This window comes from Parambassis ranga, chromosome 22 (assembly GCF_900634625.1).
Source record: "Parambassis ranga chromosome 22, fParRan2.1, whole genome shotgun sequence".
In the NCBI taxonomy this organism is placed as follows: domain Eukaryota; kingdom Metazoa; phylum Chordata; class Actinopteri; family Ambassidae; genus Parambassis; species Parambassis ranga.
In genome coordinates this window covers 6860299-6886479 of record NC_041042.1, presented here as the reverse complement: position 1 = coordinate 6886479, position 26181 = coordinate 6860299, and the positions used below count along the sequence as shown (strand labels likewise).

At 42.0% G+C, this 26181-nt stretch overlaps 2 protein-coding genes across 2 annotated transcripts; one reads left to right on the top strand and one right to left on the bottom strand.

Moving 5' to 3' along the window:
* Window positions 1-17: 17 nt before the first annotated feature.
* On the bottom strand, window positions 18-22592 carry tmem63c (transmembrane protein 63C). Its single transcript, XM_028395429.1, has 23 exons — window positions 22569-22592; window positions 13900-14125; window positions 11994-12073; window positions 10947-11034; window positions 9961-9998; window positions 9152-9294; window positions 8441-8492; window positions 8234-8342; window positions 7885-7958; window positions 7693-7773; window positions 7493-7613; window positions 7190-7323; window positions 6967-7089; window positions 5935-6088; window positions 5741-5847; window positions 5057-5143; window positions 4899-4964; window positions 4653-4815; window positions 4465-4570; window positions 3429-3596; window positions 3221-3333; window positions 3068-3142; window positions 18-2470 (listed from the first exon to the last, which is right to left on the bottom strand). The coding sequence occupies exons 2-23, from the start codon at window positions 14107-14109 to the stop codon at window positions 2240-2242; spliced, it is 2523 nt and encodes an 840-aa protein (XP_028251230.1). The 5' UTR covers window positions 14110-14125; window positions 22569-22592; the 3' UTR covers window positions 18-2239.
* Window positions 22593-24282: 1690 nt separating this feature from the next.
* zdhhc22 (zDHHC palmitoyltransferase 22) lies at window positions 24283-25892 on the top strand. Its single transcript, XM_028396172.1, has 3 exons — window positions 24283-24415; window positions 24991-25548; window positions 25621-25892. Exons 2-3 carry the CDS (start codon window positions 24993-24995, stop codon window positions 25890-25892), a joined length of 828 nt encoding a protein of 275 aa, XP_028251973.1. The 5' UTR covers window positions 24283-24415; window positions 24991-24992.
* Window positions 25893-26181: the final 289 nt, after the last annotated feature.

Below are 26181 nucleotides of genomic sequence, written 5' to 3'. Positions count from 1 at the left end.
AGCAATGGAGGGCCAGATAAATATGAACTGAAAGAACAAGGCACCAAGTAAGGCCATGACACAAAACAGCTTTTAAAAAGTGATACGACTGCTGTGACACATATACACAAAGTTAGCTTCACACTTAACATTGGTATCTGCAATAACGGTTGTTTGAATGTTCCAAAACTTTTCATACTGTCACTTTATGCACAAATAAGGTTTGATCACTTTTCACTAATCCAAAGGTGTTCAAGCGCAGCGAAAAAGTGGAACCGATGACAACTCATCAAATGAACGTGTGTGATATGGTGAAAAGCCAAAGACAATAAGTGTATGCAGATTGTTTTATCTTAATGAAATGAGCTTGTATAATGGTCCGATGAGACTCTGCAGAGCTTGTGTATTTGTTATGGTTGTGACGTTCATTTCCCTTAAGTTTTCAGTCCATGCAGCATATTTCAGGCCATGCTGGATTGTCACATGAAAAGGGGGTGTTTCTTCAAGGCACAGCAAAAGACATGAAAAACAAATTACAGTCAGTTAACATTCTGAGACCAACTTTACCCACACATTCTAAAATGACAGACATACACTTTGATTGTAAACCTATTAGTTTAGCACATAACAGACCTAACGTTTGAGGGTATTAATGCCAATTGTGAAACACAGCTGACATGCAGGAGAGATGAAATGGCTTGATGGAACTTTTTTTTTTAATTTGTGGTCAATATAATGGCTTTACTTGTAACAGAGTGCAGTTAAAGTTGATGTTGATGAGAGATGTCACAATAAACCCCATTTTCAAAATGTGATTTCAGGATGTGCTTATATCTTACCCATCAATTGGACAAGTTAAAGGAATAGTTCCAACATTTAAAAAACTACATTAATGCCTGGAGTTAAATGTCATGATTGATGTAACCATCCTCCTAATAGCTTAATTTAGCAGGAAGTTACTGTACCCACCAAGAACAAATAATGCTGCATTATGATTACTTTGGAAATGAGAACTGCGTTACCCTGTTTTCTGTTAGAAAACCAAGATGGGGAAAGGGAAACCCTAATGCTTGCTCTTATGGGATACTTTGGGATTTTGTTCTCCATCCAGGTTATTAGCATTGTGTTACACAATATTTTGCACATACAAACACTGTAACAATGTGACTGAGGCACAAACAGACGGAAGTAGTTATAAGCAGTATTTTAGGTAAAAAGAGTTCACATGCAGTTGATGCACAGGCAGCCATATTGGATTTTGAGGTCGGGATCGGTTATCTAAGTTAACAGATGAAATTTCATACTGAGAACTTGAAAATGTTACTTTAAAGCACCATTTCCCTTGTTCACAGTAGTTTTCGTATCAAGCTAAGCTGTGAATGTTGTCAGTCTTTTCACCAAAATTCCTGCAAGAAAGCAATTTCCAAATATGTCAAACTATTTATTTAAAATGAATAAATAAATAAAACATTAGGTCATGTACATAGCATAATTAGATATTATTATGATTACAATGGGACAGCTCAACAAATCCTTTGAATCTTCCAAAGCACAATATCAACAACACCAAAAATACTGTAGCAAAAATAGCAACCTTAAATTGATAATAGTTACAACAAGCTTTAGGTTCAGTCAAGCTGCTTGTGCCTCCATGGAGAGAGTGTACATGTCTTACAGTACATCTCTTAGAGTTACATTCGGCCCCTCCGTCTGTCTGCTCTCTCACTGCAGATGGCTTCACAACTAGCTGCCCTCACCCTCACCCGTGCCCAGACCACTCTGTCAGTCTGCTGGGGTAAGCCTGCTCACACCACCCACTCTGATGCAATCTTTCACCTCCACTCATGTCCAAGTGTCATAGCATGGGCAGAGTATCTCTGATGGCAACCCAAAGGCGATTCCCCCCCAGTCACTCTCTGTACTTTAACCTTTCTCACTTACAAATGAAGCCACCGAAGAATCATCATGGAGCATCTGGTAATTATCTAAAATAATCTGTACATTTAGCGTGGTGTTATCTTCTGGTGAGATTAGTTTGGGAGATGTTTTGGCAAATGTTTACATACACTGGACTCCTGTATTCTCTTGCTCCTTTCCTCTTCAGCTTCTTCAGCATTTCTAACAAGCCCAATCTCGTCTCAGGGTCTGAGGCAGCTAAGTTGGAGTCTGAGGTCAGTTGTGAAAACGCAGCATTGCAGCATTTAGTAATCTTTGTTCCCAAGCTGATGGACAAGTGGAAATCAGTTTGGGTGATTTGGTGTTACTGGTAGCCCACGGGGCTGTCCATGAGCGGACTGGAGCGGTAAGGGTCTGGTGGGTCTTGGAGCTCAGTTTCATGCGTTTGAGTGTGTTCTTCCCCGCACTCCTCTTCTTCCACTGGGTCGTGGCTTGAACTCTGGGAGCTGGCCATGGCGCCATAGCTGTGGTGGGCTGGGGAGGGCATCGGAGTCAAAGCCAGCTCTGGTTCCAGCAACACAGATGCCACAAAGAGCTGAGGGAGGCAGAACAACATATAGTTTATGATGGTGTCACACAGTAAATCACTTAATTTACAGGCAGTGTGAGAGATGAAATATGGGTTTAAATTTAGGTTGCATTCCCAGCCTACACTTATGTAAGACATGTAGATGTAAATATCCATAAACATGTATATGTATCATATTTATTTCATTGTACACAGTTAGAAAAAAATATATTATCTTTGCACCAAGTAAGGACTGTAAAATGTCACGCTATGTAATTACTAGTACTTATGGCTATAAAATAGTTAAAAATAGTCAAATGTACAATGGTGGGCTTTGAGGATTTGGCAAAGCCACTAAAGTCAAATTATTGCACTGCAATATATTTTGCACATTGTCTTTGGTCTGGGGTAGATTCTCTCACACCATCACTCAGAGCTGCATCAGTATACAGCAGCTGACAAGCCTCAGATGTCAGAGGCTCTCAGCAACACTTGACATAACAATCACTCTATATCCAGTTTCAGGTCATATATAGTAATGGGTGGATTGTAAATATAATAATACATATAACAATAACATTTGTAAATGTATTTTGAATGGAATAAAAAAAACTGATAGTGTACACTGGAGGCGGTGGTGGATGTTACAGCACTCCTCTCTGAGTCAGTGAATGTCCCCTCTGCTGGTTGATCAGACATCTGAAACAAAGGGAGAGATCAATGGGAAAAGTTTGACCTACACCAAAATACATACTACACTCAGCTGGGAGATCTGACCTGGTAGCTTGTCGACTTGTCTGGTTGCTTCTTAAGGCACAAGCGGAAGAGGTAACAGACAATACAGGAGATCAGAGAAGCTAAGGTGAAGAGGGTGATGGGATGAACCGGACCTGTGACAGTGAGAGGGAAACACATACATTACATCAACACACTAACAATGCATTTATAACTAAAGAAAATAAAGAAAGTGAAGTTTTAAATTTACCTAATCTGAGCACAGAGAAGAAGAGCAGCCAGAACATGCAGAGGATGGGAGCCACAATGACCTGGCTGATGGCTGCTCTGTGGATCCGCTGGTTCAGTTTGGTAGGAACGTATGCATAGTAGATGTTATATCGGTCGACCATGTGCTTCAGGATCACATAGACCAGACCTGGATGGATACAATAAGCATGTCACAAAAGTGAAGTAAAAGTGATGTAAAAGTAATCACTAATTTCTAGTGTTTGTGTATGCGGAGCAGCACACTGACTGACTGCAGCTCATTCTAATTTACACTGTATGCCAAATTGTTAAGACAGGTTTCTGTCAAACAAGACTCAATGTACCACTCAAAATAGTCGCATGTGTGTGTGTTTGCTGGCTCTCACTCCACTCCTCATACAGTACATCACATACCAGAAACAGCAGTATATATCAGAAGTTTCAGTGAGTTTTATCATTGGTTCAAACATCATTTTCTTACTTTTCTTTATTTGTTGATAGACTTAAACATTTATCTTAATGAATATCTTAGAGATTGACACTTCTTAAATAAAATAAAAACACTGTTTGGGTTCTGTGTGGTTCTTCACACTGACTGTTTTACTCCACCAATGAGATTATTTGTCTCAGTGCTGCCACAGAGAAATGTTTGGAGGACTAAATGGCAATCTGCAGAAAACAACACAGGTGAAATGCACAGAGAAGAAGCTGGTGTATGAAAGGTGCCTGTTTGGACTGATGATTAAACTGCAGAAGTAAATAGAAGCTTGGTGAGCTCTGGGCAGAGACAGGAGCAGAGTGGGCGTCTGGCTCGCAACTCACTGTGTCTGGGTGTCTGGGACTACAGCAGCAAATTCACACAGTCTGCATCGGGCTGGCAGGCAGTAGAGGAGAGTGAGGTTACAGTACGAGGAGAGACAGCACACACACTCACATGCAACCAGGAGGGGAATGCGATGGGAAGCAGACGGTAAGGAAAAGAGGGTTAGAAGAAGAGGTAGATGATGATACAAGAAGTGTAATTGTATGCGGCTCACCAAAGGGTGTAATGATGGGACATGTGATGCTGTAGGTCATACTGACAGCAAAGATACACATGGTCCAGGCGTACTCGAGGCCAAACTGGAACTCATAGGCTTGACTCTGCAGACAAAAACACAAACACAGTGAGCTTTTTAAACTATAAATGAAACCCTACATTAAAATGCACCGAGACTCTGCTAACCCGTTTGACGTGAATCCGCTCAGCCTGGGACTTTGCAAAGCAGAGACGGAGGGCATACACAGTCAGCGCAGGGATCCGAAGCAGCTCCATGGCTGTGCCGATCAGACTGGACGTGATCACGTAGTTTACAAAAAATGCACCGTTGTCGGGCAGAAACACACACCTGCACCGAGAAAAAAGAAATGAAAGCTTGGCTGCTACAGATTGATTCTCTGTAGATTATTTTAGCAAAAAGAGTAATCTTACTGGAATTTGACCTCCTTCTCCTCCAGGAAGTGGACGTCAAAGAGCCAAGTGAAGAAAAGATCAAGACTATGGAATGGACACATAAAAACAACTGCATTAAAATGTGCAAAAGCTGACACTTTATGTGTCGTGCGTTTGTACATGTGTTGTATTTGTACCTGGACAAGCCAAGTGAGGGCAGGATGATGACCATGAAGACCAGCAGTAAAAAGCACTTGTGCATCGTCACCTGGTTCTCATCAGACCTGAGACATTGATAATAAAAAATGTCTTAATGACATGATTATGAAATTAATGTAGTTACAAAATAAATGGTCTGTAAACTCAGCTGACTCCACAATTACAGGAGTGTACAGGGTTCATTTACTCGAACTACATTTTTCACTCCAGTAAACAGTTAATTTGCATTCATTCCTTCACACATCACGCCTGCACAACACGTTTGTGGGGGTGGTTATGTAAAGAAAGGGTGCTTATAGGTGCTGCGTGAGGCTGTCTCCTTATGCACAGTTGCTCTGCTCCTCCTCCTGCTAGTAACCATGCACAGAGGAACGGCGCATGGTGACTACAGTGCATATCATTATCCTCACATGGAGATCTCTATGACAACCTGCCCAGAATAACAGTGCGGGAAGAAGAGTGACAGGGAGAAGGAGGGAGAGAGTAAAAAGAGCAAGAGGGTAAAAGAGAAAAAAAATAATTGGGATAGAAAAAAAAAAAGAAAATACTGAGTTGAGAGGAAGACAAGCAGCTCCACATGAAGGGTTCATTTGAAGAAGCAAAGGAGCAGCATTTCCATTTCAGAGGACACGTTAGAGTGGTGGTCGATGGCTGGTGAGTACCTGGTCCAATGGGACTCAAAGAAAGCAGAGTAGTAGACGATGAAGGGTAGGAGCACTGAAAACGCCCACAGCAGGAGAGTTGGGAAGAACTGGGTAATGACTGGGCTCTGTATTGGACATAAAAAGGTTGATTAATAAAACTGAATGGGCCAACATGAACTGCACAAAAGTCACAGGTGGAACAAAGCTCTAACCCTCAGAGTGTCCACAGGCCGTGTGACATTGAACTTGTCCATGGTGTTCACAATGATGGCTGGAGTGGTGAGGAAGAAGAGCAGCAGGAAGAGGAGGATGTTGAGGAGGACGCAGCGGAGCCACCAGCGAGATCCGCACACTGACAGGTTTTCCCTGGTGATGTGATAAAATAATGAGGCTCAGTTCACCCTCATCTAGCAGGACGGACAGGACAGTCAACACACAGCTCTCCCCTGACATGCATGTCCTGTATTTATTGACATATGCCTAAAATAGCCAATTCAGTCATCTCCTCTGGGAGTCGGGGTGAGTGTGTTTCCACTGTGCTGGGCTGAGGAGCAGGTTGGGAGCAGCACACTTCAGCGCTCAGTTTTAATGATGGAACAAAAGTCCCTGCTCAACCTCGGAGCCTGCTCCAGTACTCTAGTTAGTGCATAAACACATTCACAGCACAGGCAAACAAACACACAACAGCCAATCAGGCATGAAACAAAAACAGTGCACACTGTCTCACACAAGCAGCAACATAATGATACATCATAAATAACACAAGATAAGAAGAGAAACAAGGCAGCAGACACTGATAAGGAGATGCACATTTCCAGAGAGCATAATCTCCTCTAATTAAATCGACTCCTGAGGTGAATCTTTACAAGCTGATGTTGCACAGAGAAGTATTATTAAGGCTCACAGAACTTTGGTACAAGGTTTAGTCTTGATCCAGAGGTTTCCAGAGACACCAAATATGTCAGGTTTAATTACAGGGAAAAGTGTCTAAATGATGCACGACTCATGCAAAATTAGATATTACGCTGAAAATCAGTGTCTGTGTGGGTTTCCTTTGGGTACTCAGGTTTCTTCCCTCAGTCAGAACACATGCATTCATTTCTTGTACTGCAGGTAAATGGCTGTCAGTCATGGGTGTAGCATCTATTGCATGATAAGTTGCAGCACACTCTAAGAGTGGAGAGCTCTCATTAGCAAGTTTTAAGGGGCGGCATATCAAAAACTTTGTGAGTCCTAGAACTCACCAGATGATGTCACTGGGAGCAGGTGCGTAGCTGACTCCCCATTTGTGTGACTGCACCACAGTAGTAATGCTGGACTGTTGGGGTCTGCGGCGACAGTGCACACGACTGTAGTCCTTCACAATGCTGGAAAACACAAAGAGATGTTCAGTCCTGCGGGGAGACCCTGTGTGACTTACAGTGGATTTTGTGGTGCCTCGTGCCTAGTGTCATGTTGTTCACTCACACAGCAGTCATCCTCTCATCGCGAAAGGTTACAAAGGCGATGCCCAGCCTCTTCATGGAGATACGGTTCTTCTCAGCGTTAAACTCATCTGTCCGCTTCTCCTCTAGCTCACTGTAGTACTGTTCTGCATCCACCTGCAGAAAAAAAACCTTACCACTCACTCAATCTTTCCCAGAGTTACACTGGCAAGACATTACATTGATGCTGTATAAACCTACTTTTGCATTGCAGTGCCATCCAGTGGTAACACTCATACTGTGCACTCACTCTGTGCGGTACAGCTACAGCATGATGCAGCCTTACCTTTTCAAAGCCACATATGTCACAGCAGAATATCTGAGCACATGGATGGGTCTTGATCATGATCTTCCCCTCCTTTTGGGCCTTTGTAGCAAAATACAGTCGGCCCTTCATCGCCTTGCGCCTGAAACACAACCAGCTTCCTCACAGAAGAGCCTCTTGAATCTACATAGTGTTTCTCCAATCTGCAAGGGTTACTGTACCTCTCCAAGTCCAGCATCATTAGCTTATGGACGTCAAAGCAGAAGCGGATGTCAGTGACGGTGCAGCTGGGGTAGGCCTCACTATTGAATGAAGAGAATGAAGTTACTCACAATGAATTTTTGATCAAAGTAATCCAACACATGGAGAGGATATAACTCAACAATAAAACAGAGAAGAAAACGAGTGTATACTGGAAGTGTTTGGTGATGAGTCCAGGGTCTAAGATCTCTCTGGGGATGGAGGTGATCATCAGTGTCCTGGCTACCTGTAATACACAGAATGACCATCATTATAAGTTGTTAGTGTCACAACCTTACAAGCATTCATCGTTTACAGAACATGCCGAACAAAACATATCAGTTTGAATTGCAACGTATCTGTATAATACACTAACAAAAGTAACAAGCTGTTTCAAACTTTTCCAGATATATCTCTGGATTGTAGTAGATTCTACTCTGCATCTTCACAGTGTTGAAACATGATAGGATGTATATTTTTGCAGTGGAAAAGATGAACAGTATGATGATTATGGTGACAGACCTTCTCATCTTCTCTGTACTCGAGCCGTATCGAGTGGTGCGCCATACACAGCAGTGTGATGATGAAGTAAACCAGAGCAAAGATGCTGTGCAGCCACAGAAAGCTGTCCCTTTGAGGCACATAAACAAATAGAACAATTAAAGATGGTTTTCATGGTTCTGGGATGTTTCATCAGATTTGATGCCATGCATGCATTGCTGGGCTTACTTTGCACTAACATTAGCCAGTGTTGTTCTTCCAAAATTTTCAGGACTGTCTCCTGTAGGAATAACCAAAAATGACAGAGAGCGAGACATTTTAATTTCTGTAATGACTCAAAGGAAACCCCTCCTTTTTGTCTAGAGGGTGAAGCAATGTCACTATTCAGAGAACATGTTTTCCATTCATTTATAATAATCAAATATCTCAGTGAACCTATCACGGAGGTCAAACATCACTGTCATGCTTAACAGTGCTGGTTTAATTTGGGAACCCTTTGTTTGCTGTTGCCATGGCAGCCTGTCAGCGGGTGTCTGTTTATTTAACGAGTGGGGTGACACATTTGATGACAGCCAGCGGTGATAAAAAAGTTTTTGTGGACAGCCCAGCTCCTCACAGAGCCCATAATGGCTGCTGCTTTCACCCTACTGTGGGATGGCTTTCTCAACATTTCCTACAATATAACCACACAGCTGCCAAAGGGCATTTCTGGCCGCCCCTGACACCTACATGTGTATGTTAAGAGGAAATGAAGCACGTTCTATTCCTACAATCTGACTTAGGGAAACCCTTGATGACTTTCCACTGGTATGGTTGTAACATCCGTTGATAAAATGTGGCCTTTGTTCAGTGTACCCCACGTGTCTCCTGAGGGTAAGGATATCCCTTGACTAGTCAGACAGTCAGCTAGCTAGGCCATTATGAGAGTGATCAAAATACCCAGGAGGTTTCCGGAAAAGTTGACCGGCAGAATTACAGCCAAAGACAGCAGGGAAACCACTGTCATGAGCAGGATGATGTGGCGCTGGAAGGACAGGTAAGTGACGGCGTCAATGCCACATTTGCTGCGGATCTCCTCGTCCCTGCAGTACCAGAAAAGGGGAAATATTTTTAGAATCCAAGCAAAAAGAGACATGCTGTGAATTGTTCTGAGGTGTCACTGATGATGTTTCCACATATACAGACATGATTATATTCAGAGAAGTATGAGGTATGCAGCCTGGACAAATGGGCCTCCAGCCTGATCATGGGTAAAATGGTGGCCCCACTACTTTTGTGTCAGAAGCTGTGGTTACAAGGCGGGAGGTTCAGGAAACCCAGTGTCATAAAATAGAACAAAAAAAAAAAGAAAACGAAAAAGAAGAGCACGCTGGCAGCCCACACATTGAGAACTCACAGGGTGGGTTTGCACTTTCCCATCATGAACCACTGGCACAGGAGCTAAAAACAGAGCCACTCAAACTCCACCATAATACTATGGAAACCATGGATACCATGGAAATTGCTTTTTACAGGTCTAAATGTGTTGTGTGTAGTCAGACTCATGCAAGTGCAAATATTCAACACGACACCACGGCTCCAGCGGTCACATGAGCCCAGACTCATTTGTTTTTGCTGCTAAATGAGATATAACACAAGACTTTACATTAGACGATGACATCAGCTGTGAAGAGAGAGGGGCCAGTAAAAGGACGGAGGATGAGGGAAGGAAAATAATTACAAGGTGCAGATGCTTTGTGTTTACTTACTTCATATGGTAAAGAGATGAGAGCCATGAGCAGAAGCCCTGGAGAAAGAGAACAGAATCATAAAACAGAATTGGTTATTAAAGATATATGACACAAGCATGCAAGTCTGCACACACCACATCTGGCCACTCGTATGCATCCAAGTGTTTGCATAGTAATGAGGTCTGCAGAGTGACACAGAGATGGAGATTTAATAGGTCTAGCCAGGAGCTGTAATCAGTTTACTGCAGCCTCAGCTGTGTGTAGGCACAGGGCGATGACTCCAGTCTGACTTTTTGACTTACAGTGTTATAAACATGCAGGGAGTGACCTCAGTCTATCACACAGGTGTCAGGGAGACACAGCCAATCCAGCTGAGTCATGATCCAAACTTTCCCCACACAGCACTTGAAGCAGTGCCATCGCAGACGAATGGACTTTGTCATAAAAGTTCAGTGTGCAGCATTTCTAGACACCAATATATCACTGCTTAATTAACTGTGACACCTCTGGATAATTACTGATCATCTGCATTGGTGATGACAGTATTTCTTAAAAATGAGACCTGCAGTGAATCCTCCAGTCTCCTCTTTAAAAACAGTGATTCTTTACCTTAAATATAGTTCTTTAGTGGGTATCTTAAACTTTTGAACCACTAGTGGCACTGTGGAGCAGGCCCATGTAATGTTTGGATGTGTTCTTCTGCTGTAGCTGCTTTACTTGGGACCATTCAAGTGTGCACTGGACAGCACTAAAGAGAGAGGCAGTGGAATATTTTCCATTGTTGTGTGATATGAAGGCTAATCTTGCATTGGAGCTGAGGGTTGGCAGGGCAACGGAACAGTGTGTGGAGGAGGCAGGGGAAGGAAGCCTGATTGCTGAACTGAAAATATTAAAATGTGATTGGAGTGCTTATTTTAAAATCTTTTAGCTGACTTCTGATGTGTTATTGAGAGCTACCTTCACTTGATCTGTGTTTTGAAAGTTATGAAAATCTGAAGACTCACCATGTCCTTGGTCTCAGAGTCAGAGGGGCTGGATTCTGAGGGAGACTTCTCTTTCTCACTCGGTTCTCCATAAAACAGGGACGTGAGACTGAGTGGGGAAAATAGTGAAACAGTTTATCAATACATCACATCAGAATGTAACCTAACTGCTACCATCCCAGCACAGCATCCATCTGAAGTCAATATACACTGAAGACATACAGTAAATACAGTGCGGTTAAATCTAATAAAGCAAGTGTAGTGATCGAGTTTGTGGATATTTCTCTGTGGGCTATACCACTGACAGTTCAACAAACATGTCAAATTAAGCAGCATAATTGAATTACTATGAGAGAGGGCTGCTTGGAAAAATGCACAGATGCTGCTTGCCCTCTAGTGCTATGAAGCAGCCGCCATCAGTCAGGCGGAACTAGCCTGCTCTCCCCAGGAGAGGAGACTCAGGTCGAGCAGAAGAAAACTGTTGAGTCATGTAGACTGGCCTGGACTCAGTTCAAGGTATTTAAAGACCAGATCAATCAACAAAATGACAACAGTTCTGGTCAATCTGATATTCTATTATTGTACATTGTATATTGTGTAAACAAACAAAACACTGGGCAATGTCATTTGCAAACTTGCTTTTACAGATTTATATCTTTGGAACAGACAATGTAGGGCAGTCAGTATTACATGATATGAGACATCAACTCTCTGTCCTTAAGATTGATTCTGTGTTGTGAAATCGTCTGAAATTTGTAATTTTAAACAAAAACCAGGTCCGTCAGTAATGGACATGCTGAATGGTCACAGCCCTAACATTAGGGGATTTATTCAGTTTGAGTGTTAAACTACAGACAATATGGAGTATTGTCTGTGCTGCACTCCATTAGTGCTGACTGTTCTCTACACAACACCACTAACCACCAACCAGCAGAGGGAGCTGCAGCATCAGCACTCCACTGAGATTTATTACTCCATCTTACATCTTGACATGGCTCACAGACTGGCAAGTACCTGATGTGTATCTGTATGTTTGTGTCTGTGTAAGACAGTGAGGGAGGGCTTTACCTGTCATTTTCCATCAGGAGAGCCAGGCGGCCATAGTCCCATGCAGCTTTCCTCAGACAAGAGAAGATGAGCAATAAAAACTGTAACACATAAAACAAGGACATCGTTTTAGAGCCTCTGGAAGTCTGACTCTCTCTCTCTCACACACACACAGTCCTGCTCTGCATCCATTCAGCTTGATGGTAAAGCTGACACTTGTTGCAAAAGGACCTATAAACAATAGATATAAAATTAGCAGCAATGCAGAGCCGTCTTCTTTCTTTAGTACAGTATGTGTACTATGTGGTTGTCTTGGAAACTACCAGAGACAGGTCGGCATGCTCACATGAGCCCATGCTGCGCCGTAATAACAGATAAGTGTGGTCAATAGAAAGAGTAAATCTGAATAGCCTCTGTTTTAACACCAATGGATGGCAAATAGAAAAAACTTTACTACATTTAAAATAGTAGATTGATGCTAAAGACTGTGGTAAAATCTGTCCGTCACTGTACTGCTATGGGTGGACACTGACAGATGCAAAGTGAGTAAAAGTGCTGATGGATGTTTGATTGTAATTGCAGCATTAAATTATTACCTCATTTGAGTTGAGAAGACATTTGGTTGAGTGGGCGGGGATGACAGGAGTGTTAATAGGAAGAAAGCTCCCATAAATGTTGAATGATTCATTCGTTAGTGATCTAGATCCATGCACACACAATCAGGACAACTTGACTAAGGCCTGCAGATGAATAATAATGCTGTGTTCACACCAGGCCCCACTGTTTTCTTGGTGCCCAGCTGCTCCCTGTTGTTTTGTTTTATTCCTTCTTGACGCGTGGGCATTCTCCCCTCAAGTCCCACAGATGATTTATTCTGTATGATGATGGAATCGAGGCAGAGGCGTGTTCCCGTCACCTGGGGGGAAGCACGCTTTGACTCATGCTTGTCATTAAGAGACGGCAGTCAGCCCTCTGTGTTGGCTTGACAACCAGCCAGTTATAAAATGAGCCAATTATAAACATGGAGGTGGCACAGAGTATTATATCAGTGCAGAGATCAAGCTTGACAAGGCCTGACAGTGGAACTGCAGTGGTTGACAGCTGACAATGGAAGCCTATTATTATCCAGAACACAGAAGGAACAATATGCATGCTTGTTTGTACATAGTGCTCATACTGTATTATCCTATGTGAAAGGGAGAAGATGTGCATGTCATCTGCAAGCAGATGTGTTTACACTGAGCATCTTTCTGTACACAATTATGTGATTCCAGACAAGGAAGGAAAACAAGCTAATGACTAAATTTGAAGCTTGAATAATCACCTTACTAGACTAATGGTGGATTTATACACAGAAAAACCTGCACTAGAGGTCATGGAAGTTTCTTCTCCTTCCTGTCATTGTGTAGTCCACATCTATCTGGAAAGATACTTTGTAATTTATCATTTAATGTAGTTCAAAATGAAGTAGATATGAGAGAAAGTTCCCAAATAATTACAAATGTTTCTAACACAGAATGTCTAAGTTGATTTCACACATCGATGTGTGATGTCCAACACTCCTAATGATGCTGTTACTCTTTATTATCATCAAGAACTGAATGGAGTGCTTGAGACAGGGTGTCCATTAGTTACAGTACATGTTTACAAAAACAGCCCTCTGACCATGATTTATTTCTTGTTGTCAGCTTGCATCAGTGGCTCTATATTGTATTGATAGAGTTTTTGGCAGTTTGAGTATTTTCAGGAACCTTGTTGTTGAGCCAGCATGTACAGAAGAGGCTTCTAACCAGGGGTTTTTCTAGTAATTCTACTACTTCACACATTGAATAATTTATATAATAAATATATAATAAAAAAATCGTTTGATCATGACATTTCCTGAGTATTTTATGGAAGTGATGAGTTTGTGTGTGTGAGTCTGTACCATCCAGATCACCACGTTGATGGCGAGGACCGTGGGCACCCCACCAAATGGCAGACCCTGGAGGACGCTGCTGCGGGAGTGCGAGCGGTAGCATCTCTCAGCCGTGCTGTTGTCCTCACCAAACGTCTCCAGAAAGCTCAGAACATCCAGCTTCAGAGGCCTCGCCTGCACAGGCGGTGCCGCCGTCAAAAACAGCTCAGACTGCGCCATCAGCACTGGATCATAGCTGAAGGAAGTGACAGAAAGATTAAAGATACAGGGCTTATTAGTGAGAAACAAACAATCCTTTTATCCTGTTTGTATTCTACCATTAATTTTTGCAATATAAAAAAACATTTTAATGTTTGTGTTATAAATTAAATTATAGATGAACCCTCTTGTTTTGTAGGTGCTATTTCTTCCTTCACTTCAAACAGCTTTCAGACTTTGTTGCTTTGGAGACAGTGAGTGAGGGTGTGGTGACCTCGTTCACTGTGACTCACTTTTTTAATCAGATGTGTCACTCCAAATGCAGTTAGAACAACATTTAGAAGGATCAGCCTAATAACCATCGTGGTCCATTAGCGGCAATTGATCTCCATTTGTTGCTTTATTTGACAAATGGAATTGGAGTTGTTACATTAAAGTCACCATCTGACTGAATACGCTGAAGGCTCAAAAAAAAGAGATGCTAATAAACCAGAAGCATATTGTTACTGTGTGAAAGCAGAGACTCAATTTAATTCAACTGTTAGTAGGAACAGGCTGCTGAGGACGAGCAGGCACTTCCTCTGTGGAGCATGCATATAGGATGCGACCACTCACACTGCCACGAACCATCTGTCCTCCAGCAGCACACGCCATTCTCACTTTTGATCAATACAGTCCCGACTCCCAGCTGCTCAGCTTGTGTACACATGTCACTGAATAAACAGTCGGAGGAAATGGAGCAGAAACAGAGTGCTGACAAAGCTCTGCATCAATACTGGACATCACATGACTGAAAACAGGAGTTAACAGATGTCATGGGAAAAAAGAGATTCCACGATTGGCATGCTTCTTAAAGTTCTTAAAGAGAAGCCAGTCTGAGTTAGAGGTTCAAGGAGAAGTTGTTAAAGCAGACTATTCAGGACACATGGGATTAAATGTGAATGATATATTGCTTAGCCTGGGTATACACCACTAGTCTACCTGCCTTCATTGTCTTTAAATGGCAACCTGCACTCACTCACTGGCAGCAGGACGAGACATACACGGCCTATAAAACAGGATAGACTGCAGGATATAACAGGCAATCCATTAGATTAAAACAGAATTTGTGTGTATTTCAAAATGCACATACATGTTGCTGTAAATAATCTGTAATACCTCTCATGCCTGTAGTAGTGAGGAAGCATTAGTAAGAACTGCAGCTGCATATGAGGTGAAGTCAAACAGTGAAGGCTGGATGCAAAACGTTTCACTCGGGATTTATGGCACCTACAACACTGTTCTTTTACAATATCTACATAAGTATTTTTGTGTATCATCTGATAGTTCAGTAATACCAATAAGTCAGGCAAACACAAACAAACAGGTCATTTTTTAACAATGTTGGCAGCTATTTTGATTCTTACTTATAATCCCCTTTAATTTCTTGTTTCCATTGTTTTGTAGTAAATATGCTGTGCATCAATAAGCAGAAACCAAAAGCGCTTCCTCTGCTGTCCAGTCTCCACTGGAGCTGGAAATCTAAAGGCCTCCAAACTGGCACACATTACTGAACCAAACCTCGGTGTGATTTACCACTGCGCCAATGATGTCACTTCCTGAGAGGCTCCATCACAGTTTTGTGAGGCATTTAACAAACACTGCTTGTTGTGCAGCAGAAGCCACAGCAGGACATCTCGTGTAGGAGTCGAGCTGATCAATGGCAGTGCTGCTGTACATCACTCAGAGAGGTCTGCTGAGCAGCACCAGTATAAAAATACAACCAGCGGCTCCTTCTGCACCACTGTGGTCTCTTTCTCAGATCCTGTTGTGAAACTGTATAGCTTGCAGTCAATATTCAGATACTGTCAGATACACAGCATCTGAGCCTCCCTGTGGAGCTGAAGAGGGAGGAGATTCCCAGAGGAAGGTTCACAAAGAAAATCTATACCACACACACACACAGCTGTCTGCAGACGCCGATGCACAATCACTTTTTCTTCCTTTACAAATAATGAATTTAAGCTATCGATTTCTTACTTTTAAAAATGGAAGGATACCCATATGGGTTTAGCACAAGGACAGGAAATGAATTCCTACTCTTCTATAACAAATTATGATGAATGAATGTGAATTCTTGATATTTCAGTGATATTGGACACACATTTTAGGTTGAAAAATTAGTTTAAAACAATCTGGTTTTGAATTTGTACACCAAGCAGACATCGCTGTAAATCAATGTGTCAAAAAGCCTAATGTGAAAAGCTGCAGCAAAAATTATTCCGTGCCTATTTTTATAGTCCTGACATGAGCTGATGGAAGCAAGCAAAACAAAGAGCAGCTTTGTGAACTGTGACATGAAGCAACAGGAGCTAAATCAAACAGAAATCATTCCCTATCATGGAAGATAAACAAACAGTGAAACACATTCAGCATGAGCACAGTTTGACATGCAGAGGCTTTAACAGACCTTCATCGACTGTTTGAGCTTTTTCCTCTTCCTGCATCAGATGACTCGCTTACTTTGTGCGCTGTAGGCTGCTAATGCTAACAGTGAGGCTCTTCTTCTCCACCTCCAGCACCGGGCAGGATGCTGAGGGATACAGGCTGACTGTGGTGTGGTTTCACACAACATTTGGGCAAACGTCACAGCATGACTCAGCAGTTTAATGGTGGTTACTCTCTTTCTGTCTCATCATCCCTCATGTATCAACACACAAACATGCTGATCCCAAGGTATTCATTTCTCCTCCAGCTTATTCAACTCCACTCTAATCCTTATTTCCCTCTGCACATTTCTCTGCCGCTCTGGTTCAGACTTCCAAGCCAACGTACCAGATTACAAACTGCTGTTTGGCTTGTGAAGCAGTGTTGTGCCTCCCACTGGTGGAATGAGTGAAATCTCTCCTCTGTGCTCAGCGAGACTATTATGATTGCAGATGCCGAACTCAGCACAGGAGCTGTGAGCTGGTGGTGAAATACACCCGCGTGAGTCAGAGAAGCAGAAAAAGTGGAATCTGCAACGAGGAAAAGGTAACTCAGGTCAGCTAATCTGCTCATTGGACCGGAAAAAACAGCTGAGGTATCTGTATTTGTGAGATAGTGTGGAGCTCATCCCTGAGGTGATACAGACAAAACAATCAGACCGTTCGTCCGGAGATCTGTGATGTGCACTAACCCCTGATTCAATTCAACATTTATCACCCCTTTTTAATAATATTTCAGTTATATCAGCTTTTTGTTTCTGTAGCAAGGATTGGTTCAGGGCAGAAATAAGTTGTTAGCAAGCTCACAGTGACAACCAAGAAAAGTTTGTAGAAATGTTTTGCAGATATTTGGTCACATTAAAGCAGCAAATTCCAGGTCTGAGAAATGACCCCGAAAACTGCAGTTCTCCAAACGGCCACGTCAGACTGGCTGTGAGTCAATGCCTACAGAAACAAATGCTCAACCTGATATAAACATGACTGAAGAATGGTCCATTAAAAAAAGCTCACTGGGTAATGAATTTCCTCCATCTCATATCTCATAAAAAAGGCAGATGTGCTGTCTCAGGTCATCAGCTTTATGCATAAGCAGACTCTGTCTCATATTAAGCATACATGTGTGACATGTGCCACATTTTTTTTGTATCTTTGCCTGGAGCTTCTGTTGACAGCACTGCCATGACAGTGATTGTGATTCAAAGCTGCTCTTCCTCCACCTTTACAGTCTTTTTTCTGATTTTATTAAATCCTTTTATTGTCTGTGTGTCAACCTTCAGAGGTTTTCAGCAATCATGCTCTGTGAAGCATAAACAAAAATTGTCAATCCATCCAAAAGGTGAGATATTTCAGACTGCTGCTTTCACCACCCCATCAACTGACCAACACTGTAGCTGCGGAAAAACAAGAGTGGGATGTCATCCAAAAAAAGATTAAGCTCAAGGTTTAAACCAAGTCTTGGCAGCTGAGAGTGTTTGTTCTTTTACATCACTTACCAATTCTCTATATAACTGATTTGTGAGGTTGAAAAAAAGAAATGCTTATCTTCTCATTTTAACATGCGATACATCCCTGCTACTTAAAGGCTAATAAATACCATAAAGCATTTAGTGGTCAGCGCGTTCCCTCCCTCTGTCAAACATTAATTTGGATCAAGATAGATTACCTGAGTAAGGAATAAAAGCGAGAGAAACAGCTATGGCCCTGATTTCCCACAGAAATGGACCATAAATAAAAAGCGAACTTCCAAACCTCTGCACCCGTCCAACTGCCAGGCAGCGTGAGACAAAAGACCAGCACCAAGGACAATTTGCAATCACCATAAATAAAAGAATCACAGCTTCAGAGCTGTTGTTCTCTTCTAGACTGCATCCGTGTTAAACACACAGTTTCCCCCGTCACTCTTCTGATTCCCAGTCCCTGTGTTTGAGGCTGCTTTCTCTGCATGAGGCAGCAATCCACACAGATAGGTTTCTCTTTGTAGTTTAGCACACGTTTGAATTCTTAAGTGCTGTGTATTTTAAGAGTTTATGGGACACCAATAAAATCCATGTTTTTAAAGATTTCTATAAAAACGACCTTCTTAGATGATTTTTAACAATCCAAAAAAACTCCTCAGACTCCTACTATAGCATAATAGCATAAAAATGTATGTCATTTTTTTGATTTACATTGGCGACAACGCTCTTTTAATCGTGACTCAGTGGATTTCCATTAACACACTGATGATGTTGGATTTTCACCTCTTCCATTTCCTGCAGTTTTGTGGGTAAGCCCTCAAATAATCCACATGAAACAGAGGTTCAATAATGGCTCAATACCGTCTTATCAGAGCAGACCGGCAGTTCGCAGAGTGCATTTGCAAAATCACATGGGTGGTGTAATGGGATCACTCCCACTTATCAATGCTCACATTCAGTTACATTTGCTACATGGCAGGAAGTGTCAGGGCACCTGAATATTAAACACTTGACTGTCAAACACCTCACTTTAAACCTTGAGCAGTAATTTGCTGCTGTAACAACATCCACTCTTACTGGGAAAAGTTTATCCCACATTCTGCAGCCTCCCTGCAAGCATTAAGCCCATTGAAGCACAGAAACACATGTGGCAGGGAAACTAGGACCAGAGTTTCTTTTAGATCTGGTTTTGTGCATATGGATATTATCGTGTTGAAACAGGAGCAGGCCTTCTGCTAAATGGGTGCCACAAAGAGTTGACAGCCATGACAGCAGCTCTGTGTGACTGCCACAGTGGTGCTTACAGCTAAAGACTAAAGCATGCTAACATGCTTAGAGACAGTACTAACATAACATGATAATGTTCACTAGCTTAGATTAGTTAATTAATTAGCTAATTATCACCAGACACACAGGACAGCTGACGGGAATGTCATTCTAAGGACCAAAGACCAAAGCAAGCCGCCATTCTATGCAAATTCATTCAGATATGCCTCACTCTGAACCAAAGTAAAAAACATGCTGAAAGCTGCAATGATACCAACGCAGGGCAGAGCTGTACAAATACTTATGACCATATTGCATGTAGTATAATCATTCATATGCATTTTAAGAGAATGCCATGTGTGAGTGCATCATGTTCTTGTATGTGATTGGTTGGAGGGTGCTGTTGGATGGATGGGCAACCCTCATTAGACTCAGCCTGAGGGGGAGAAAGGGGGCGTAGGTTTGAACACAATCTGCTCACCACCTGTTCAGCTGAGGAGAAGGGAGTGGGCTTTACTCCTTTCATTGCTGCCTCTTTATCAAAATATACACAAGCACAGCTCACTGAGGTGTGTCTGCTCAGGACTTAATGCAGCACCCCCCTTTCTGAAGGCTGAGTGAGCCATAGCATGACTGAGGCAATCACTGCACACGTGGGCTGTGCTCAACAAACACAACACCTGCTTCCTGTCTGACTGCACATGCTCATTAGGCCCCCAGGGGTGCACTGTGTGTCTGCCCTGCTGTTGCTGTGTGGACAGGGCCTTTCCTCATTAGAACCCATCTGGCAGCAGTGATGCTTGAGTCCACATGCAAACTGGATGACAGTGAACCTTAACTGCTCCACAGAACATATCTGATCTGTGTTTTGTCTACATGCCTAGGAGATTGTGGAAGATTCCACCGACAGCCTCTTACACAGCAAAACCTGCTGCAGGTAACAAGTATGCTCATTTTAAAATATCAGGTGTACCTACAGGACCTTTCTGACTGCCTTAAGAAGTATATTAGATGTGACAGATAACCTGCAGTGTGCACACAACCTGAGGATATAAGACAGTTTGACATCTATGTATGACTATGAATAACTAATGTCATTGTCTTGTGATAAACGATCTAATGGGAGAGTGCTCTTTGTTAACATCGGTGACAGTGCAGCTTGTGTCAGACCCCTGTGGAACAGCAGAAAATTTCACAGCTTGAATCTCAAATAGCAGGGAGTCTACATTCCACCAAAGACATGAAAAGAACAAAGCCTTCGGTGCATAACTGCTGTGTTTAGATGGCAGGTGGAATACAAATGGAGGTTTCTATCCATGGTATCAGCCGCTGCTTTGTTCTGCTGCGTGTGTTTATGTTCGATTTTATGTCAACAGGGGTTTCACTAAAGTGTTTTTCTGACATTTTTATCTTCACCCAGCAGCTCATGACATATGGCTGGGGAGATGGCTCATAGAAATACATCTGACACATGCAATTGCAATTGTACCGCACACATGCACATGCACACACACCTGCACTATCCCTGCCTTTAGGCACAGGAGGAAGGTGCCAGTGTGATGTTACACAGATGTGAGTGCAGTGTGGGCGGTTCCTCTCAGATCTTAGAAGTGTAAAGACAACACAACAAGATCTTCTAGTTGAGTCAGATGGTATAAAGATCATTATGATGCATGTACGGTCCTCTATACATGTACAATAAGACCACAAAATAAAATGATACCAAATTAGCTGGAGCTGTCCACCCGCTCATGGTGCTGAAACACAAAACAGGTTCATGTAAAGGACGCTACACACTAAAGTTTGTTTAATATTTTCTTTAGCATGTATACAGCTCAGTACTGCCTGTCCATTAGTTGCTGCACAAAAGCACTACATCCATCTTACTACTGGAAGCTCCTTTTTTGTCAATCTCAGCTGAGAGCCTCCTGAAATATTAATGTCTGTGTGATACTTAAGGATGACCAGCATTCATGTGATCCTTTTTCTTGGGAGACTTACTGCAGTCACTCACTTTTCTCTGCAAAGACTGTAAATTGTTGGCTGATAATCTGCTATTGACAGATTTAACATTTACCGCCTATAAGAAAAACACATAGGTTGTTTCTTCATTCAAATCATTTGCTGTGTGAATCTTGGCTTTTCACGCGTGACCTTTAAAAGCCACATGGGTTGAGCTATTAACATAATTATTCTGACTGATTTCTGGGATGACATTGAAAGCATAATATGTGGTTTTATAGATGCCTAATAAGGAGCAAAGGGCTCCTCTTTAATTGATGAACAACACAAAAATGCTGCTGTCATCACTGTTATTTATCGAGTGTTATCAGACAGTGTCATACAATCACCCTGCAATGAAGTCTAAATATCACTTTCGGCCACTGACAATAAGGCATTTATCCACACAAACTCTCAGTATGCCATGACATATTCTTTATTGTAGAGCACTGCTAGAGTGACCCTCTAAAATGTCACAAGTCCATTATAAATCTGGCAATTTTAAGGGCACCTCCCTTCATCATGGTTGGGTGCAGATAGCATGAGTTGCCAATTCATTAACTGTGAAATCTGCTGCCTGTGCTTTCAATATACAAAACAGGAAAATACATATAATTATAATTAACAATATGCTGGCAATGAGCCCAGCTGTGACCTCAGTTTACCTCAAGACACTAAAGCTGTGTGTCAGAAGTTAACAGTGGTGCAGCAGAATAAGCATCAACAGGTCAGACTACTTCCTCTGTTGACCATCACAGACTTTTGTCCGTGAGAATCCAACAGACAACAGCGGGCTCCCGCAGACAGAAGGATGAAAGCATGCTCACAGCTGGAGACTCAAACGTTTCACATCCGATAAAAGAGAAGATCACAGGTAATGATGCTCAATCATCCACCCAACTGACTCCACGAGGAACAAAAGGTGTGACAGTGGGAAGAAATGAAGCACCTGGATTGGGTGTAACACAGTGACACGTTGCCAGAAACAAGCTCATTCTCTGCAGCCACAACAACACGACACCGGACCGTGAACTTTTGGACCTTCACAATATTTTGAAAGCGCGTTTTATATTTAAAGGAAAGGCGCTTCTCTCTACAGTCAGGCATTTGTTTTGGCGACTCTAATCCCTCCGCTTGCTGCAGCACTCCCATTAGCCTGCACACCCACCACCCTCCAGCTCAGCAACTTAAAAAACGATTACGCCATAAATAGCGCAATAAACGCCTCGGGTCCACATTTGGATCAACGACACACACACCGACACACGAGTTCCAAATTCACATCGCTCACCTCACGAAGCTTCCTGATCGCCTGCGTCTGGTGCTGCTGCTGGTGTGATGGGGATGCTGCTGTCTTTTTTTCTTCCAACACCAAGAAACAAGAGAAACTCCCACCTTCTCAGGGGCCGTCTGACAATTAAACACCTGCCTTGAAAGCTGCTAAGGGAGCGTCAAGCAATGTAAACGTTAAGATTTAAATTTTTGTGCGTTAAAATAACGCAATGACCACATTAAGTAGGCAGTAGGCTCTGATTTATCTTTATTGTTACAGGAAACTGACACAGTGGCTCATCAACGAACACAAACAGTCCGTAATTAGTTCATTTTGTCGCTGAAAGTCATCACAAGAGGGAAAAACACAGCGGGTCACTAGAATATCTAATCTAAAGTTTGCAAATAAAGAAGTCAGCTTAATTCTTGTTGAAGCTTTATCGGTAATATGGACACATGCTGGTTACCCGCAGCAGGGACCTCAGCTGGGCAAAGTAGCCTCAGCATTAATAGATGTCAATTACAAACTAAAACCTTTAAAAATTATTAAAACTTAACAATAGGCTTATTGTCCTAAAGTAAATGGATTTCATCAGTTACATAACTTGAATAGAACTCAGGTGTAACCAAGTCTACTTTCCAATTTCCTCTTTCACTGTTGAGTGCTTTACTTTGAGACACCGTTTACTTTAGGAACTCATTATTTGTGTGTGCAAGCCTCAGTTAATATGTTTCTATCTTTTTGTCATTATGTCATAATTTGTCTATTTGTTTGGACACATTGATAATAAGAAAAGTAAGATTTCACTCAGGGGAAAATCTTTTTGGAATTCACAGTTAGTTGGCATAAACTGGCAAAAGGCGTGGTTATGTCCCTTTCAATTTTGTATTACTAATAAAATCAGAGAAGATCACTTTAAAATTTTACATAGTATCCCTTGTAACAAGTCTATTTCGAAATTTGCTGCTGTAGATGACAGTTGCACCTTCTGTGGTAATGAGCCAGAAACATTTCATTTGTTTTGTGTTTGAGAACTACACAGTCCATCACAATTAAACCTATAGATATTATCACAAATTTTGAAGACAAGCCAATATGCTTTATAATCAATTTTTTTTATATAAATACTTTAGATCTTGTGTCAAACAAGAAAAGTGAACGCACTCTACTGCACTAAAGAATCATTTTCAATGATCCCGGAATAAGAAATGCCTTATACTTTTTGTTTTGTTTTCCTTTGTACCTTAATTTACTGTTATGATTATTTAATTTGTATATGTTTTACAATGTTAAAGTGGATTGTCTGCATCTTTGAAGTTCAATAAAGAGTTAAAAAACTTTGATAATAAGAGAAGAAGAGGAGGTAAAATAACTAAAGGAGGCAATGCCACCTAGTGGATTGTTTTCCTTAAAAAAAAAAAAAATGTCCCCCCAAAATTATACAGTTAAGAATGTGAGTGTGTTTATTCAAGCAAGAAAGGTGTGTATTTGAAGCCACCATATATGTAGCCTAAATGTTTTTACTGTATGTCAGATTAATAGTTGCCGCACAACTACCTGTACAATAATTTGCACATGAGCTTTCAAAATAAAATGCCTCGTTATAGATTCAGTCTAAATAGAACCAGTCTACCAAGGCAGGTAAAAACAACAAATAAATAAAAAATAAAAGAGGAGGAAAGCTGACGCATCCGGACCAGCAGGAGGCGGCAAACAAAGAGAGCAGCAGACACCCCAGTGATGGAAAAGACGTCAATGTGGCTCAAAAACACCTTTTTTGTCTGCGTTAGAAAAAGGTTTCCGAGCTCGGAGTCCAGGCTCCGTGGTGCTGAAAGGACAGCTCCTCCGCGCTCTCACATCTGCAGGTAGGCACGCGTCTCCATGGAGATAAAATAATGGAAATAAAATGATTGACGCCATCATCTGCACCGATACAATCTCTACAACACACAAGAGGAGACGAGAATTGCGGTAGTATCGTGAATGCTTTCTGCGGCATGTAGCGGCCAGTTTTAGGTTTAGCCTGCGGAAGGCACGTCTGTCCTGTTTGTGGTTTGGCATTCTGCGATGAGCACATCTGTTGTGTTGTAGGTCAGGAGCTCACACAGAGAAGGATGAGATATTCTGGGTATTCTCAATGGCCCCTGAGAGTCCCCAGACCTTCCTCTGCTCAGAGATGAGTTTTTCTCAGCATGGGGACTGACATTTTCTTTATTAAAGTTCCTGCAAGATGTTCCATGTAACCTGAACCAGCCTCTAAGGGCTTTGCCTCTAATCTACTTATGACAAAGAAATGATTTGCACTTCAAGCATTTGTTAAATAGCTTAGGGTATAATGTATTTTCAATTATTTTAAAATGTGTATTTGATTTTTGTATCATTTTATCATCATACATTCAAACTGTATATCTGAGTAAATGTATTCTTCACTTCCACACAGATATGTTCACCCGAATGTTAAAACTGAGGCTGCTCAACGCTGTAGCACCTGCGTACTTCTTCATGGCCACAGCAGCTACCTTCATTTTGCACTTTGGCTTTTTCATCCCAACAATCTTCCCAAACCCAGATATGTCACTGAGAGGATCCACAACTCTTCACATGGTTGTTTTCCTGTTCTTGATGTTCAACGCTTTGGGGAATTACATAATGACTATTAAATATCCTGCTGAAAGTGCCAATGAGACTGCGGTCCCAGTGTGCTCGCCGCACTGCTCGGACAAAGTGGACGCACACTACCTCCTAAATGGTCGTCACTTCTGCAAACTGTGCAAGAAAGTCATTCTCAAGAGGGATCACCACTGTTTTTTCACTGGGAACTGCATTGGCAACAAAAACATGCGCTACTTCATCATGTTCTGCATCTACACGTCATGCACATGTCTGTACTCTTTGGTTCTTGGTGTGGCTTTTCTAACAGTGGAGTATTCCATCTCCTTTGAGAACCCGCTGACCTTTCTGACTCTTCTCCCTCTCTCCACGGCTTACTTCTTCATGGGTGAGTTATTCACCTAAAATGAAGTTTTGACCTGACTTGCTTAAGCACTCATTGTTTTCCATCTCTTCACAGGGACAATTTCAGGTTTGCAGCTGTTCCTGGTGCTGATGCTGTACGTGTGGCTGGGCATCGGCCTGGTCTGTGCTGGTTTCTGTTGCCAGCAGGTGCTGCTGGTGGCCCGTGGGCAGACCTGGTGTCAGATGCAGAGAGGGCAGCTTGTGGAAAATCACAACCCCTGGAGAGCCAACCTAAAGGATGTTTTTGGAACCCGCTGGATACTTGGCCTTATTCTGCCTGTTCAAACAGCGGAGACGTGCTCTGAAGACGCACAAAAACAAGACTGAGTGACATCCACATATTATAACCATAGCTCCTATAGGTCACATAAGTGGCACGCATAGTAGGAAATGCTTTGTAAGGATCCCGTGTGGTAACTGATTTTAAAATACTTAATGGATGTTTTAGTACCAGAAATAACTAGCTGTAAGAACATTCCTTTTAGGGACAGGAGCCATATGCGCCAGTGAATAGTGTAAGTGTAGCTTTCTAAAAGGCAATATTATATAATAATTTGGTTGATTTGGAAATCAGTTGGCAGTTTAACATACTTGCATTAAAATATAGACAGCTTTG

Excerpts from the sequence above, each read along its gene's own strand:
- zdhhc22 (XM_028396172.1), top strand. The coding sequence starts at position 24,993 with ATGTTCACCCGAATGTTAAAACTGAGGCTGCTCAACGCTGTAGCACCT. Across the intron at positions 25,549-25,620 it reads CACGGCTTACTTCTTCATGG|GGACAATTTCAGGTTTGCAG; the intron begins GTGAGTTATTCA and ends ATCTCTTCACAG.
- tmem63c (XM_028395429.1), bottom strand. The coding sequence starts at position 14,109 with ATGGCGCAGTCTGAGCTGTTTTTGACGGCGGCACCGCCTGTGCAGGCG. Across the intron at positions 11,035-11,993 it reads CTCCTGATGGAAAATGACAG|TCTCACGTCCCTGTTTTATG; the intron begins GTAAAGCCCTCC and ends TTCCCCACTCAG. Across the intron at positions 8,343-8,440 it reads CTGGCTAATGTTAGTGCAAA|GGACAGCTTTCTGTGGCTGC; the intron begins GTAAGCCCAGCA and ends TGTGCCTCAAAG.